This window comes from Stegodyphus dumicola, chromosome 9 (assembly GCF_044657685.1).
Source record: "Stegodyphus dumicola isolate Sdum_Otavi_A_Nest chromosome 9, ASM4465768v1".
In the NCBI taxonomy this organism is placed as follows: Eukaryota; Metazoa; Arthropoda; class Arachnida; order Araneae; family Eresidae; genus Stegodyphus; species Stegodyphus dumicola.
Window position 1 is genome coordinate 122,196,933 of NC_140776.1, and position 18,317 is coordinate 122,215,249.

An 18,317-nucleotide genomic window follows, 5' to 3' on the forward strand; every position below is an offset into this window, starting at 1 on the left:
TTCATATGCTATATTTTAGAATTTTATGTGAATGCCGGGGATGCCACTGTACAACGAGAGCCATTAAAACCAATGTAAAAAAACAATAGCTTTTGAAGATCTTGTGTTTAAAATATATAAACTCCCAGGGTGGCTCCCTTGTTGCTCCTGGGAGCTGTTGCTCTGGATTGGAGAGGGCGTGGGACATACACATTTTTACCAATGTTAGTCATCAGGTGTCCCCGCCTTTCGTCACCAATCTCACAACTCTGAACAGACTGAGTGTGGTAATCCTGGATGATGCCACTATCTATTTAGTCTACATAGATTACGGTAATGCCATCTAATAGCCAAATTCAAATATTACGTGACATGATTTTTCCGCGAAATTTTTTAAACTGACGAGTATGCTCTTCCTATATCTAGGTTAAATTTTACTAAGGTGCATCCATAACCGAGATGATTAAAAAATATTAATCAGAAATTATTATAAATGCTAAGTTTAAAAAACAGGAATTTACCTTTACGTGTAGTTTTAATCCTGGCTTACTGCTAACTTCACACAAAAATATGGCTGCTCTTCCCTCGTTAATCACAGCACTTGGAGGTTCAACTGATTTAATTTCAGGAGGAGGACAAGGATCTGAAATTAAAAAGAAATTTGCTTTATTCTCCCATATAACAGATAAAGGGATTATATAACCTGGTACTTCAAAATAAGCTTAGAATTATTAACTAAGAGTGGATTAGGTAATGTCCATGTACTAGAGATAGACTAATAGATGAATATTGTGAAAGGTTAAATAAATGGATATATTTAGACTTGTTGAAAAAAAATAAACAATTTTCTGGTCAATGGTTTGTAATATATTTGTAACATATTTATATTAATTTTATTTATTTTTAGTAATTTAATGATTCTACAAAACCAAAGACACTGGGAATTGTTTTCTTCATCTTTTGTTTTGAATAATGTATTGTGACTGGCGCACCCGGTCAAATGTTACCTAATGTATTAAACAAGGTCAAAGTAACATGTTTTTTCTTATCAAGTTAAAATCATCGAGAGCCTGTTGATGCCTACAGCTAGTTCAGTTGCTAAAGCCTCTCTTCAGCAACTATGGTCCATCAGCGGCTGAGCGATCAAATCACTCAAACACTGGTAGTTCGGTCCGTGGTTCGATTCCCAGCGAAAGGGCTGACTGCAGAGTCGTTTTCTTAGTTTTCCCCGTGTGTAACCTGTATATGAGCCAGTTTGCCTTAAAAAATCTTCCACGAAGACATCTCTCTTCATAGGCAGATAACCTTCGAGTTATTTTCCACAGTCAAATAAACCAAACTAAGTTAAATCAAGCTTTTCAGCAACTATGCCTGAAGTCTCCGCTGAAACCAAGTTCTTTAAAATATAATTGAAACGGAGTTATTGTTCCTCTTTCAGATGTCAGAAAATGAAAATGTTGTCAATTCTAAGATTATTCTTGGTGTTTGTATCAATGAATATTCAATTTCTCATACACTTGGCCGACATTTGTGATTTGTAATATGTTCCTGCCTTCTTAATTTCGAGTAAAAATATTTACTCGATCATTTACATTAGATAGTTTCTCATTATTAAGTATCATTCACTGAGGAAATACTGATGAAATGAAACACATTCCTTCATAAAAGACATTCTTTTTTACTTTATTAGGCACTGTTTATTTACCAACAGTTGCTGGTGATTATATGAAATAAATAATACATTATTTGGAGACATTCATAATAGTCAATATTTAGAGTAGCTTGCATATGAGATAATTTGCAGTATTTACTTCAATACACACAATATTTAAATAAAGCATTGAACCAATTGTTACTAAAATTTACCGATTCGTTAAAAATATATACCTGTGACTTCCAATGTGAAATCCATTGTGTCTTCATCTACTTTATTTCGTGCAATACATTTGTATGTTCCTGTATCAGATTTCTTTAAATCTGTTAGTTTAAGAGTGGAATGCGTTCTATCTTTCGAGAAGTAACTCTCGGTATCTTCTATCAATTGACCATTTTTTAACCAAAATATATGGGGTTTAGGCTTCGCTGTTGCTATGCAATGCAAAGATGTTTGCCCACCGATTTCTTCTATAATCCTCGAAGGTCGTTTGCTAATGACGGGTGGATCTAAAAGCGATGAAGAAAAGAAAGAATCATTTTAGTATTGGGTTTGAATTACTTAAGTACATTTCTAAAACTGAAGTAATAGCTAACGATATACAAAATACTTCATAAGGCCATCATAAGTAACAATTAAGATTAAAAAATTAAATAAACAAGAAATGAAACACATTTTAAATATCAAGACACAAAATACATATAGCTTTAAAGAAAATAATTAAATATAAGGAGTTTTTTTCGTTCAATTTCCTATTTACAAACATGGTGAAAACTGATGCGACACTTTGTTACAAGTTTAATTTCGATTACAAATTTAATCAAGTTTAGAATTTCAGTTTCCTGTAATACATATATTGGCGCTTTCGCAGCTGAGGATGATGGTTCGGTTAGAACCATATAAAGTAGTCCTGTCAAAATTTGCAAACATAACACTGATTTTTGTTGTTTGACTTCTAAATTAATTCCAATAAACAGACATCTGATTTCGCGTATGCAGTGAAAATGTAAGAATTTTTTATTTTGGTGGATTTTCAATAAATATCAACTGGGCGATGATAAAAGTGCATAAATATAAGTTTTAGTATTTTTAAAACTACATGAATTGGAAATCGCGGTAGGAGCAATGCATCAGTCGAAGAAAAGAGTACTTGAAAGATGACAAGATTGAATAACCATTGCTCCGATAAAATATATAGTCCGGAAGCGTTTTAAATAGACCTCGTATTCCCTGAAATATCTCAATTTTTCCGAGAAATTCGGCACATGTTATAGTTAATACGTCGGTTACGTTTTAAATAAGGTCCGTATGTAAACATTTCGTAAATTTAGAGCTTGCGTGAGAACGAGAACCTGCGCAGGTTCTCTGTATTCTTTACGCAAAATCCGATGCCATTTGCATCCACGACATCAGTCTGTAGACTTTATAGTGTGAGATTAGAATGTTTAAAAAATTAGAGACCTCCACTGACTGTGAAATATGGTCAGTCATCGGGTTACTAACAGCAGGCAAAATAAAAGCTGCCGATATTCATCGCTAGATATGTGACAATTGAATGATGATAGTAAAGGGCGAAATTTTGGAGATTTTCCAAAACAAAATATTGAAAATGTCCACGGTGAATAGCGCAGTAGTTGGGCGGGCCATTTGTAAGCACGGATAGTTTGGTGCAAATAGCTGAGACCTAAATTCACGGTTGAAGGAAAATCAGGAGGGAGAGTTGAAAACGGCAGCAAATAACCGTCATCACCAGAGGCAGAATTCTTCAATCATTAGTACCAAAAACGTCCTTGTGCGTTACAACAGATATTCAAACCGACAAGAATATTGCGTAGAAAACAGAAGATGTATGTAAAGTCAGAAAATAAATGATTTGTGAAACATTTTTAATCGCTTCGTTTTTGTTGCAAAAGATCCCTTTCACTTAAAAAATAATCCTGGTATTTCAATAATAAGCAAACATACAAGTAATACTTTACATGCTTGAGAGAGAAGGAAACACACTACAAGTGCTTATTCCTAGAAACAAAGTGCATTCCTTCTGAAGCAGTGAAAGTAACTACTAATTCGTGGTTGGCAAGTTGGAAAAAGATGACAAGCGGGAAAATATTAGAAAATAGTGTTAAGGAAAATTCTCAAATACAGACCCTTAGTTTTTCAATTGCATAAAACATTAAAATACGTCTTATCGAGATTATATGAGTTTCCATTGAAATAAAAATTATCCTTAAAGTCTAATAAAATGTTCTTTTTAAATCAAAACTACAGTACAGAACTTACATCCAAAATTTCTATTTGCAGCATTTGGATTCAGAGGAGTGTTATTTGTATTCTCTTCTTCAGGATCTAAAATAAATTTTCAAAAATTATTTACATAAGAAACTAAATATAATAAATTGTAAATTTGTTAACTATCTATGAAATTAATACATACCATCAACTATGAGTAGTACGTTGATTCGTGTTGTTCCAAAGCCATTAATGGCATCACATGTAAAAATGCCAGCATGTCCTTTTGTTACTGTCTTAATTGTCAGAAGTCCCTTCCGAGTCATTTTATATCCACTTTCCATATATAAAGACACATTGTTTTTGTACCATTCAATATATGTTTTAGGTTTCATTTCAACAGGACATTTTAATACAGCAGTCTTGTTAACTTCAGCAAAATTGATACTTTCACGATCTGCGATAGTCTTCCTCGGAGGTCCTGTTTCAAGCATAAATAAACAAACAAATTGAAATATGATAAATGTGACATAGAGGCAAGTTAAAATGAATTTGAGGCAACACAATATTTTGCATAAGAAGTTTTGTTTGTTTAATTAACTTATTACGGTAAAGCACGCAAGAAAAGTCTCTGTCTTGGGATAATTCGCGCGAACATTACCGGAATCAATCAAAGTAATAAACCAGACCGAATTTCCAATATTCAGCGTTCTTAAGCGCTTGTTCATTAATGCGCATGCTTTGCTTTGATTTGGCGACACAATTAAAATATTCTACAAATTAAGGCGAATAATATATTACATATATATAAGAAATTTTCTCCTCTCATACCGAAGGCATTTGGTGTGTAAAGGGAAGGACATCGTGCTAGCAATCAGGAGATCCGGAGTTCGAATCCCGGCGAGAACGTGGCAGAGTTTTCGTATTTTTTACTTTTAGGAACCTAATGACTCTACAAGTGGCGCCCGAAATAAGATGTGGTGGACAATAATTCGTTATCACCTGGATTTGCCGAATGGGTCCCCTTTTCCGCCAGTAGCCCGTTAAATAGTGGAGAACGTAAGGAATTTCCTCCTTGCTTACCGCGTGCTTTCATAATGTAATCGGAACCACGTTTGGCCAACAATCAGAAAATAGACTTAAAGAATCTAAAGTTAAAAGTAAATTGGAGTCGAAGCAAGGTTATTCCTCAACAATATTAATAATATCAATCATGTATAAGAGGTTTAACACAATATCAAAAACATATCAAAATTAAAATAAGAATTCATAGTACTACGAACTCTAAAAATAAAAATTAAAATGCAAAAGAATACAAGAAAATAAAAATATAAAAATAGGATTAATTTCCTTTTACTGAAGCTTCAATTCAGAGCTCATCAAGGAAAAATGAATTAAAGGTTCATAGAAGTCGATGAATAGGTTTCGAAAACGTGTTTCGTCCTCCTGGTTCATTTGAGATCAAAAACGAAAAAAGAATCTATTGAATTTTCATTAAAGACATTATAAAATTCATATAAACCCGAAAACTCGAATATCAAATGTACCAGAGTTTCCCCTACACGCCTTCAAAACACTTGGAAAGACGAATAAAACGTAACATTGTGCTTAATTGACTACTAAAAAAACCCCACAAAACTTTATATTATGTAAAAGGACTATTAAAAAAATCAAATTGGTCTAAAATCATCATATGCAAATCCGAAATTCAAAAGCAAATAAATATAAAAAGCAAAACAAATATACTTTAAACCAAACTGTCATTTAAACAACACTCAAAAGCTGGGTGGTTCCCGATTATGCTAAACTAAATATGCTTTCATTCCAATTTACTTTTTAACTTTAGATTCTTTAACCCTTTCCAGCACGCTACCTTTTAAAGTCGGAGTTTTGATTAAAAAAAAGGGGTAGGCAGTCTAATTAGGCCTAGAGGAGTTCACAAGTAAAATTTTGTGAAGATAGTACTTATCGTTTTAATTCTGTGGGTGTGCCCACACCAATTGAATAGAGCTTCAAAAAGAGTGCTGAAACGAGCATTGTTGTCAATGAACTGACCAATTAGATGTGGAGAAACAAAGAATACAGACTCTCAGTTGTCCTAGATTATCGGTGAGCCCGGTCTGGGCATACCTAGGGTTCGCCGTTTGATTTTAGGCAAGATTTCAAAGTAAAAATTTAAAACTTTTATAGAATAAAGAGATTAGCATACGGCCAAAAAAATAACATAGAAATTTCTTTTCAAACAATTCCTTTTATACCCTAAAAAATCTGGAAGATTTTTTTGAAAAATGAGGGTCTTTAAAAACTAAACATGGCTAAACTATATGGACTGGTTTGTGTTGAGCTGCCATCTACTATAAATAAAGAAGGTTCAGAGTAACCTATAGTAACCTATAAATCCTTTTTCATTCAATTTTTCTGTGCGAACACAAGGAAATTTTTAGGTGTATCCAGACCGGACACACTGTGCTGCAAAGGGTTAATTCTATTTTCTATTTTGCTTGAATCCTGTAGCTATAGCGCAGGACCTGTATAAAAAATTTGCTTTTAATTTTGGCCTCTTATTATGTTTCTATATATATATATACATACATATCATTTGGTGGTTGGAATCATGACTTTGATTATATATATAATTGATTTGATTATAAATATATACACATAGTACTGTATTTCATCACATATATTTCTATAACAGCGTATTTCAGTTCTTTTATTGGGAAATTAAATCATCAGGTTATTTAACAATTTGATACCTAACAAGAAAGGTATTGCCAAACGATGGTACTTTTCCAACATGTGCTTGAATTTCAAGTTACCCACAATACACTAAACCAGATTTAAACAAAACTAGATAAAACCGTAATTTTCAGGAAGGAGAAACACTATTACAAGCAAAAATATTCTATAATTATTTATAAATTATATATACATTAGCAAAAATATATAGACAAGCAAGCAAAAAGAACAAGGGGCTTACAAATTAGAAATTTGACAAATTAATTAAATTTGCTCCACATTTTGGTCAAGCGACATATTTTATTATAACTTTTTTTATCACAACTTACGATGTTTAAGCGAGCGATTATTAATTTGACATAAGTTCATATCCGGCGAATGGGCTGACTGCATGGGCATTTTTGTGGTTTTTCTCTTTATGTGAATACGATATAGCTTCCCTTAAAACACCTATCACGCAGGTATCCCTTTCCTTATGTAGATAGGAGCCCACAAGCGGCCGAGCGGTAAAGTCGCTGAACGCTGGTAGTTCGGTCAGAGGTTCTAATCCCGCAAACGGGCTGGCTGCATGGGCGGTTTCGTGGTTTTCCCCATGTGTAACGTGTATACGAGCCAGTTTCCCTTAGAAAGTTCTCCACGAAGGCATTTCTTCCCTTAGGCAGATAGCCCTCGAGGCTTTGCCATAATTACACACTCACCTTATGTAGATAGGCTCGTGGGCTTTCCTTAAATCGTAAATCCTTCGGCTACCATTTTTGTGTAACATGTGAATAATTTGAGCTGCTCTATCGGTGTAGTGCTGAGTGCTAAATGGGGGCATTTAAATTACACGACGATTAGAAAGTCCTCTCGAGTGGTTTGGTGGTAAGCGGGAGTAAGCCATTAGATCAGTCTCCTGGGGAATTTTCTTCAAAACTGGAACGGAACTAGACAGATTCGTGCTGTAACCTCTACGACGCCCAAGAACCATGCCATCGACAGACGCAGTCTTGCGCTTCTAATCCGATAAAATTCATGGAATCGTTCTAGTATTACTTCCAGACACGTGGGATAAGTTACCAGCAACATAATTAAGTTTATAATTTCATGTGATTGATTTTAGCGGTTTTGGGCTTTTTCAAATGTAGTTCAGAGTATTAAAATCAATCAGTTATAGTAAATGCAGGAAAAGTAATTCCCGCTCTCATGTATGCCAAATAAAATGTTGGATAGTTTCTATTTACTAATATTGATTTATGTACAGAAAAAAATTGGCAAGGTATTTCTTGTCAATAAAAGTTCTTTTACTTATAAATTTTACAATCGTACTTTATTTGTTTGATCTCCAAATAAGTGTTCAACTGAGATAAGGATGGGTTTTCTACTTCCTCGGCTTTTACAGTTCTTTTTCGGCTAGTTTTTGATCTCGTTTTCGAGTAGAAGAGAAACTTTTGATAAGATTTTTATTTTAACTGCTCTTCAGTAATGCCACAGTGAAAGGTGGCACAGTGGTGGGCACAGTGAATTCTTTCATTTAAGAATCAGTTTTAGATTTATTGTGTAGGAAAAAAAAATACGTAATGTATAAAATTAAAAAATCACATAATCTTGTCCAATTTGGCTTGAAAAATGTCAGCAGGAACTGTTAGGCAAAATTTAAAAAACGTAACTATTTATTGAATTAGAATCAGAATCAATGTTTTATCACTAGCGCGTCAGAACACGCAGCATCACTATTTAGTTTTCTGCTCATTTTCACTGAACGTAATAATGCAGTCACTGTTCATAATAGCAGAGTAAGAATTATAGCAATAAAACTGAAGTAATCTAGTAGTTCATAGCAGTCTAACTTTTTTACTTCAGGAATTCTATGTGATAAAACTTAGACTAATATCAGTGTCTTCTCTGATGCACAGGTTTCTACGTTCTAGATTTTAGTCAAACGCATGCAGTGTACGTTTTATACTTTTTAAAAGGAAACAGATTCAAGGCCGTTTAGATATTTTAACTCACTTTAATTTCCACTTGCTACTTAAAATTACTCATTACTTTTATTACTTAAATTATATTGCTACGAGAGGAGGACATTATCAAACTGCAAGCTATTCGTTATCAAATTGTTCTCAAGTCTAACTGCTAAAGTCAGTTTTGTATATATGCTTTGGCAAAAGCAATTATATGATAATGCAAAATTGAACGCATTTAGAAGTATCAATGACAGTTCGAAAAGTAATTATTCGACGTACCGGAAATATGAAAATCAGGGCAGCTGGCTAATTTAACAGCATTATTTCCTAACAAAATCTTGGATTAGATTGCTATGCCCGTACCCTACAAGTGAGAAGATAAATAAAGTAAGTTTTTTTAAATGATATCTGATTAGCTTTCAAGATAGGTAGAATTAGTTTCCTTGTATCACGTGTCTGCAAAACAGTATCAGAAGCTTTATTGAAAAGATGTATATTAAAATATTCTCAGCAGTGAAACTAATTTCTGACAACGGTTCACAGTTTGTGTGTAATATTTAAAAAACATGTGAGCAAATCTGGCCATAAAATATCTTAAAATGACATCATATAGACCATAGCCTAATATCGAGGAGAGGGTAACTAAACATGCAATTGACCCTTGAATTACGTAGGCTTGAGTTGGTTGGTTTCACTTATATGCGGATGTTTTAGTAAAATATTTGGAGACTTAAAGGACTTTGAAAAACCTGCAGACAAACTACGTAATGTACAATTACAAATACAGATTAAAAAAATTTGATGTGGACACCCATGATTTCCTTGTACGGACTACTAAATTATACCCATTTTCTGCTGCACTTCATTCAAACTTATTTTCTCGAATAATTCTAACTTGAGTAATTGAACCCTCAAAGCAAGTTGAAAATAACTTAAAAATTGTCAATTTTGAAATTATATGTTACGGTATAACGAGTATAAAACTTTCCCAAATATAAATATAAGAAACGAGAGTCCTCTCGTTAAAGCGTTAAAAGTCAGATTTTGTTATTTAACGAAAGTAATTTTTTTTTAAAAAAGTCTTGTGACTTTAAAAAAGTTTTAAGTACTTGAAAAAAGTCTTTTTAAAGTCTTGTGACTTTTACTAGTGTCGCTTCCCGCTCTACTATTAAATAGAGGGGTGGCGTCCTCGCTAGTACGTGAAGAGCAGCAGTGGATGTCCTTCTGTATGTTTTATATACCATAATTAGTTGTTACCGCTGGATTGTAAGGAGCTTGTGCCGCATATTGGTGGTTAAATTGTGCTCCCCACGCGGCCGCTCTGTAAGTCACAATTTTTTCCGCCACCGTCTTGTACCAGATCCGGAGTAATTTCGGTAATAGTCCCCATCTCCCTGCTGTCATACGCCTTATTGTGCTGGTCAGTTTGCTGATACGTTGTTTTAAGATTGATATATGCGGGAGCCAGGAAAGTCTCTAGTCAATAACTACGCCCAGGTATTTGAGTTCTGGGACATACTTTATTCTGTTTAGTAGACGGAGGCTAGAATTCCGTCTTAGTGGAGGACTGCGCTCTTTGATAACAGCTTACGTTTTTAACACTGACAGCTCCAGTTTGTGCCGTCTTGCCTACTGTGCAAAGATATTGTAATGTCTGATACCTCCCTCCCTCTTGTATTCGAGCGAAAAAGCTTGTACAATTCCCCCTGGCGATTGATTGCCACAGGAGAGGAGTCAGTTAGGGTTTGGACAGCGTCGCAGGTGACTGCACGATTATCGCAGACGTGCACTCATCGTAAGTTTTGATAGAACTGCACGATAGTATGCAAGCGTGTACTTGTTCTTTTGACACCAATTAATCATATGTAATATCTTGTAACATAATTAATTACTTCTTATATATACATGAAATAATGTGTGAAAGAAGTTCCATTATTGGATTACGACCACGGATGACAGAAATGTAAAGAACCAAAACGAAACAACACGACAGCTGGTGTCAGAAATGGGATCCTCCCCCATCGGTTTGAATCATTCTCTCTGCGCTGGTAATTCGAAATTGTTGACCGGGAAGCACAGCTGCATCGCCTACTGCCTGCGCAAGCGCTTTTCCTATTTTCCGTTAGTAAAATAGAGATCGCTTTCTTTAGCTAAATCTATTGGAGTGAACCAGTAATTCCCTTGACGTATTTTTATATGGGCTGCTGTATCGCTATCTAGTGATTCCATCAATTTGTCTGCTACAAATAATTCATTTAAAGTTTCAAAATCTTCAGCTTTTCTTAATTTTCAATAGTAATCCCATGTCGCTCTTAACCTTGAGGCAAACTGTATATGGGTTTCACTTCGGAACCGTTTAACTTTTCTAAACTTGTCTAAGCATGCATCTACCGTTAGTTGAAATTCCCTTAGAACGATTGATTTGATTTTACCCTTTCGTAATTACGCATTTCTTCGCTTTTAACATAGGTTAACAGATTCGTTGCTTTTTCTTCCAATATATGAAGTAATATTTCTACTTGTATTTTCGGTAGGGATGTTCTTAATTTAAAAAGCTTTTTCTAAAGAGGTGAAGAATAAATTCCAGGTTTCTGCACATTGCGATACGGGAATTGCCAATGTCCGAACACTTTGAATCATATCTTCTAATGCTAATGTTCTTTCTACATCGGAGTTCCTACTTGTATTACTTTGGATACGAGCCAGTTCTAATTGATTATCATGCACTAATTTTAATTTCTCTAGTTCCAGAGTTCTATCCTCGCGTTTAAGCCTATCTGAGACTGTACTCCTTAAAATTTCTGTAACGAATTCCAGTTTATTCTCACATTCTGAACTTTGAAAAATAAGTTTTCTTAGATCCACTGCTGTTGAGTTATGAGGAACAGCCTAACCTAATTCTTCCGCAACAAATATTAAATCTTCTTTTCTTATTCATTTTACAGCAAACATTTATCTTATTTTCATGCAATAAAAGAAGAAATCAAAAAGTCAGATAAAATTAATGCCTACCTCTTATCTTCTTGATGGTGCTCACCACGACGACAAAATGACCCCACTCTTGATACCAGCTGTCGTGCATGCTGATCCATCACACATAACACATAGTATTTATGTCCTCGACCCGATGGTGGATCGATAGGACCAATAATATCCATGTTCACGACTTCGAATGGCAAATCCGGTCTGCGCACTGGGGTTATGGGTGCTCTCTCATGTATTCATTCCGGATTTCTCAGCTGAGAATTCTCAAAAGATTTACAATACTCCGCAATGTCCTTAACCCTGGAAGGCCAATAAAAGTTATATTGAATCCGCTCTTTGGTCTTCTTAATTCCTAAGTGTGCACCAAAGACTGATTCATGTACCAATTGAAGAACTTTCGAACGTCTTTTCGCAGGTAATACCAGTTGAGATATTTTCTCCGAAACCTTGTCATTGTGATATATCAAACCGTCAATTAAACGAAAATTTCCTTTCCCCTTCTTTAAATTTGATCTGAAAATCTCTGAATCGTTACATTCCCTCTGTTCTTCTTTCAATTTTTCCCTCTCCGATTTCTCTGCCTGTGACGTTGTTTCTTTAATTTTTTCATTATTTACCTTAACATTAGCCTATATAATTCTGCCGTTTTCACTTTATAACGAAGATGTTTCCATTGCATCTAAATTCTGGCACTGACTTCCATCATCTGTTGTCTCGGAGTTTAGGCTCTTTTCAACTACTATCCCTTTGTCTGATTTTTCTGAATTTCTAAATATTAACGATGTAAAGAGGTTTTTATATTCCTTTTCCATCATTTTTAGTACATTGATAGGAATTAACCCTGGCCTTTTCAGTTTATCTCTGACAGCTACAACGATTTCTATAGGTGATGTTTATTTACTGATTTTACCGTTATTTACCGACATAAAAGTCTGAACTAAATTGGCTCGTATTTCTTCCCCGAATGCTGAATTCAAGGTGATAACTCCATAATCGCCATTTTCATTAGGGACATTTTCTGGTCTTAAGATGGTAATCTGGGTTCCGTTATCTTCAATACATTCAAGCTCCCTTCCATTCACGTTTACCGTAATAAATCTAAGGGGCTGAATAACTTCCGATGTGTTTATTTATTTACGATGACTCCCGGAGTTGCGCGAAATCACCTTCGCACTTTCCATGTCGTTAATGTCTGATACCTCCCTCCCTCTTGTATTCGAGGGAAAAAGCTTGTACAACTCCCTCTGGTGATTGATTGCCGCAAGAGAGGAGTCAGTTAGGGTTTGGACAGCGTCAGAGGTGGCTGCACGACTATCGCAGGCGTGCACTCACCGTAAGGTTTGTTAGAACTACATGATAGTATGCAGGCGTGTACTTCTTCTTTTGACACCAATTAATGCTAATCATATGTAAATATCTTGTAACATAATTAATTACCTCTTATATATATACATAAAATAATGTGTGAAAGAAGTTCCATTTTTGGATTGCTACCACGGACGACAGAAATGTAAAGAACCAAAACGAAACAACACAACAGATATTGAGACACTCTTGCGTTTTTTCCTGCAGGTTGCTACAACCTGACACTGTCAATAAGAAATCGTCCACATACGCTATTACTGTAACTCCTTCCATGTTCTCATAGAATGCAAATACTGTATTGGCCACCAAGTGCCATAAAATAGACCCAAAGTACGAACCTTGTGGGCATTCTCTTGTGAAGGTATTTGTTATTGCATCGCTATCCGTGGTGACTTGGACATGCCGGTTTTCTAGATAGTTCCTCAGCAGTTGCCGAATCCAGGTGGAACAGTGGTGGTAGTCCAATTCGGCAATAATATCTGGCCACCACAGCGAATCGGAAGCTTCTTTGATATACAGAGCGACGACCGCTATATGGTAGTCCTCAGCTCTGTTACGGGTAAACAGTGTCTAGTAACTTCTGCACTGTGGGATCTGTGCAAAATCCAGCTTTAAAGCCATATTGTGAGGGGTGGATGCTCTGATGCTGATTTAGGTGATACCAAAGTCGGCCTAGGATGACCTTTCCAAACGTTTCCCAAAAGCTGGTAACAGGCGGATAGGTCTGTAAGAGGACAGGCCAATAGGATCTATTCCCTGCTTGTGAAATAAGGCCACTTTCGCAGTTTTTGTGCTTGTTGGGAAGCAGCGTAGCCGCCAGTAGGCTGTTAGACAAGCAATGATGAGATCCGGATGTTTGATGAAAATGACTTTGATCATTATATTGTCCACTTCGTAGGGACCAGTAGTTTTCTTAGGAGCCAACATTCTTACTATCTTTCTAACCTCTGTAAATGCAGGAGGAGGTTCATTGTCTTGCTGATCATGTTTACTATAATTAGCAAAGTTGGTGCATAACTTGTGGTGCGCTACCTCACCATTTTCTTCATCATCTTCCGGGAAGATATTATCAAGGATGTGGCGCACAACTTCTGCTTTGGAGGACGCTGCGGGGAACACGTTGCGTGAAAGCGTAGTGGGTCTAAAGACACTGCTTGTTGCAATATTACATGTGTGTCTGTAAGTTGCGGTAGCCTTGTTGCAAAAATTCTGCCAGGAAGAAACCTTTGCTTGCCGGATAGAATATTTGAGTCTCGTGGTATTCCAACGGGCCTTTCTTAATAACTGATCCTGTGTAGAATGGTGCGGCTGCGCTCGATTTGTAACTCCTGTGACCACCAGCGTGTGCGTGGTGTAAACTTAAAATTATTAACAGATGCGGAATGCCTCTACTAGTGAGTAATTTAGAACACATATTCAAATTAAACTAAATGGGAAGCAGAAAATTCACTCGCGCTACTTAAACTTGGCTCTGCCCTAAATGTTCGCAGAGCTAAAGTAGATAGTCGAAGTATAAGCCGATAAATTAAATTGAACGAGCAGAGGCGCTAAACAGAGTGACGACGAGCCTATACTGCAAAGGGCTGTCTGATTTCGCTCAAGAACTCTGTGTTTATTTATACTTTAAGCGATTTGAATTTTGGAGGAAGCTAGTGAAATTAAAACAGAATTATAACATAACCAGATTTTAAGAATAATACAGTGTTCATAGAGGGTGAAGAAGATCAGAAGATAACTACGAACGTTGATTTAAATATAGAAGTACAAGTATTATACGAGTGATGAAATGCCTCTGTTAAGTGAAGTATATTGTTACGAATTTTGTGCATAGATAGATGATTTTAGTGTAATTATATGTAAAATTGTTCTGTTTTGCAGCATAATGTAACATAAAAGATCAAAAAGAGACAAGTTATGCCGAAAAAGTAAGAGTACAGAGACAAATTTAAATTGAGTAAATCGTAAATCAGTATCTTGGTAATTTGAGGAGATATCACCAAGCAAAATTTCGCTATAAAACGTATTATAAAGGGAGAAACCCTTTAATTATAAACAACTGTTATTATTGAAAAAAGGGGCATGATTTTCATGTTTAAAGACAATACATCATTTAAGTAAAGTTCATAGTGTTAAAAAATGAATTTAAATGTTCTAAATGTAATAATTAGCATTTTGATGTTATTTGACCGAAACAACAACAAAAAAAGTCTTGCATATCTGAGAATTTTATGTCTTAATTGCCATAGAAAAGAAACTGTTTATTTTCAGACTCTTTATAATTCGGGCTCAAGATGAGGAGAAAGAGTTTCCCTTTCTATAATTCAGCAAGTGAAAGTAGCTAAGCGAAAGAATTATGGCATTTTAATGTTCCTCCAATTAGGAATGAAACTATACACATGCTTTTTGGAGGAGGGGGAGGGAAATGAAGCTAAAGGAACATAAATTATTTTCTGTCGAGGTTAATACATAAGAAAGTCATATCGTTGCAACTTTGAAGTTTTTTTAAGGGACTTAAAAGAATATCGATTTAGCAGAATCGTTTTCTGAAGAAACAGGAATTGATCTTTTGACTGGGGCCGATTTTTTGGGAAATTGTTGACTGAAAATTTTGTTGAGCTAGATTCAGTTGCAGCTTAACACTCTTAAACATTAGGATGGATGGTGATTGGGAAACAGAATTCAGGTATAAGGAATAGAATTTTAACCACTTTTCTACATGCATGTTAGGAATATTTGTTTGAGCGATTATGGGGACTCGAAATTTTAAGAGTAACTGAACCTCTCAAATTGTTATGGGAAAAGATAATTTAATTGATTTTAAGGACGAAGGGAAAATTTTTCGCGGTGGGAGATATGAACCAGAACTGCTAGAGAAATGTGATTCTAGACATTTATCTGGTAATAAAGAACTAAACTGGAAGCTACATGTAAATATGATTAATTAATAAGCGGTAGATTTTTGAATGATTATCAAAAGTTGTTCTAGGAATGAGGAGTATCACAGAACGCGTGCCAGAAATCGAATTGAATATTATTGATAGCTTTAGAAAATACTATTCAATCGGTTAAGTGCTGATAATTAAAAGGCCTTTTTAATGTTATTTTTTGCAACTAAAGATAGAGATTTTCTTAGTTTTATTCCCGTGTAATGAATGACAGACATAAGACATTGTAGAGTTGTATTTCGTGTCTGTTCTACCCTTTATCTGTTTACTGCATCATTAATTCATCTTTTAAAATCTGCTGTTTGTCATGTGATGAAGGTGCTCAAAACCTTAAAACCTCAGTCCATGTAGACAACTGTCGTTTTTTAACTCCAAAAACATAGCTTCCGAAGATATTATTACAATATTTGTGCAAGCTAAAACTTACCTCGGACTGTGAATTACCTCCAAATGTTGAAAAAATTCTCAGAATGGTATAAAGATATACATGAACTAAAAAGCTTTCCCTTCTTATACGAAAATATCATTTTCTGAATTGCGTGTTTCAAAGTTGCGTGTACTGCGTACGTTGTTTGATGAATAGTTGATTCTGACATGAATATTTGGTTGGTTTATGGAATTAAGGCAAAGCCTCGAGGGCTATCTTCCTAAGGGGAGGGATGCCTAAGTGGAGGACTTTCTAGGGAAAACTGACTCGTATACACGTTACACATGCCAAAAGCTGTGAAAACGCCCATGCTACCAGCCCGTTTGCGAGATTCGAACCTCGGACCGAGCTACCAGTTTTCAGCGACTTTACAGCTCTGTCTCTGGTGAGCCTTTGATATAAAGGTAATTTTCTTTAGCGTGAATTTTAGACTGACTGCTCTTAAACCTCTGAGTACGCTGCGTTTGGAGTTGATGGCTTGTAGTATAAGTGCTAGGCTTGTGAATTCTAATAGTAACGCGCTTAGTTTACCAGATCTTAAAATAGTACTTTGATCTGATTATACTACAGTCTGATCTGATTATACAGATAGATAAACGAGCTGGTATATTAGACATTTTTGTGAACAACAGAGTCAAATTAATACGTCAGTTGATAAAGCCACAAACATGGAGACATCTTCCAGGGAGTACGAACATGCTGATTTATTGTAACGTGGCTGATTTCCTCTGAGCATAATTGTCTTTAAATAGTGGGAGGGAGCTTCATGTCTAAATATTCCGGAATGCTGGCCAGTTAGAAAAATTGTTAGAGAGCCTAAAGAAGTAGATGCAAAAAAAGTTTTAAAAAATCTACTATTATTATTTGGCAAGAGACACATCCCTTTGTCATCTAAACATATCGAATTATGATAAAATGGTTGGAGGGTTCGCTTGAGTTTTGAGCTTTGTAAGAAATTGTCGGCCAATACCTGTCAAGTGTAAGGCGTTTGCTATTTTTCATCTTTCCTGCTTTCCAAAGTACCTAATGTCTCGGCAACTATTTCTATAAGATTTTGAATTACTTTATGACGATTTATACTTAACTGCGTCTATCAACCACTTCTCAAACGTTGCATTTATCAAGTTATCAATTATGATAACAGCGTATCGCTCTTTACGTAAACTGATTGTGGAAAGGAGACATTACACAAAATGTAAAAAATTAACTATATTATCTAACCTTTGGGAAATTAACTTAAACTAATTCAAGAATAAATTTAAGCGTTTTTGACCGTAGCTGCTGAATGGAAAGTTGGAACAAATTAACTGGCTACAACTCCAGGATTCCTACTCGAAACTACAATACCGGCAAGGTCGGTCAAATTATATGAATAATCAGCATCCGATCCGTACACTTAACAAAACCCGAGCCGAATGTCAGGCGTCTATGTTCAATTTAAGCTGAGACTTCCTGTCAAATAGGCAGACAGCCAAGTTTATACTGCCAATCATATCGGTAAAATTTTCTCATTAATTTAAACCATAAAAACTCAATTTTGCCTTAAAAATCTGGTTAAACTTATGAACTGAGTGAATACTTTACGAAAGGAAGCATAAAGGGAAGAATCAACTTAAATCTAAACTGTCAGGAAAAGTTAAATAAAATGTGCCACATCTCAAATGGCTTTAACCTTGCTAGCCGAAATTGCTCACAGAAGCTGAAAACGTGAACTAAAGCTTGCAGGCACATTTTGTTTTATAAATCTCATGTTTTAGTACGTTACTTTATTTCTGTCATTCTCGCAAGATGAGGAGACTGTTTCTGTTATTGCACAGGTTTTGTAAATGTTAGGCTGACAAACTAAAGAAAAGGTTTATTTTAAACTTTCTGCTGCGTTGGAGTTACTTTACTAAGAGATTAAGAAGAGGGTATAAGTCATCTGACTGTCTTTACGGATGCAGAGATTATATCAGAGCTTAAGTTCCATAAAATCTTGCCAACAATGATACTTAGTTCTTGCGCTTTTCTTTTATACAAATATTAATTTAGAAGTCAATAGCAACAAA

General features: G+C 35.3%; 1 protein-coding gene across 1 annotated transcript in view; it reads right to left on the reverse strand.

The window, feature by feature from the left end:
- Positions 1-18,317, reverse strand: part of LOC118190707 (fibroblast growth factor receptor-like 1) — a 59,870-nt gene that overhangs the window by 22,913 nt on the left and 18,640 nt on the right. The window contains exons 3-6 of the mRNA XM_035361460.2: positions 4,068-4,343; positions 3,914-3,979; positions 1,867-2,142; positions 501-622 (exon numbers count right to left, since the gene is read on the reverse strand). Of these exons, the coding sequence (XP_035217351.2) occupies positions 501-622; positions 1,867-2,142; positions 3,914-3,979; positions 4,068-4,343 (740 nt within the window). The remainder of the gene's footprint in view (positions 1-500; positions 623-1,866; positions 2,143-3,913; positions 3,980-4,067; positions 4,344-18,317) is intronic.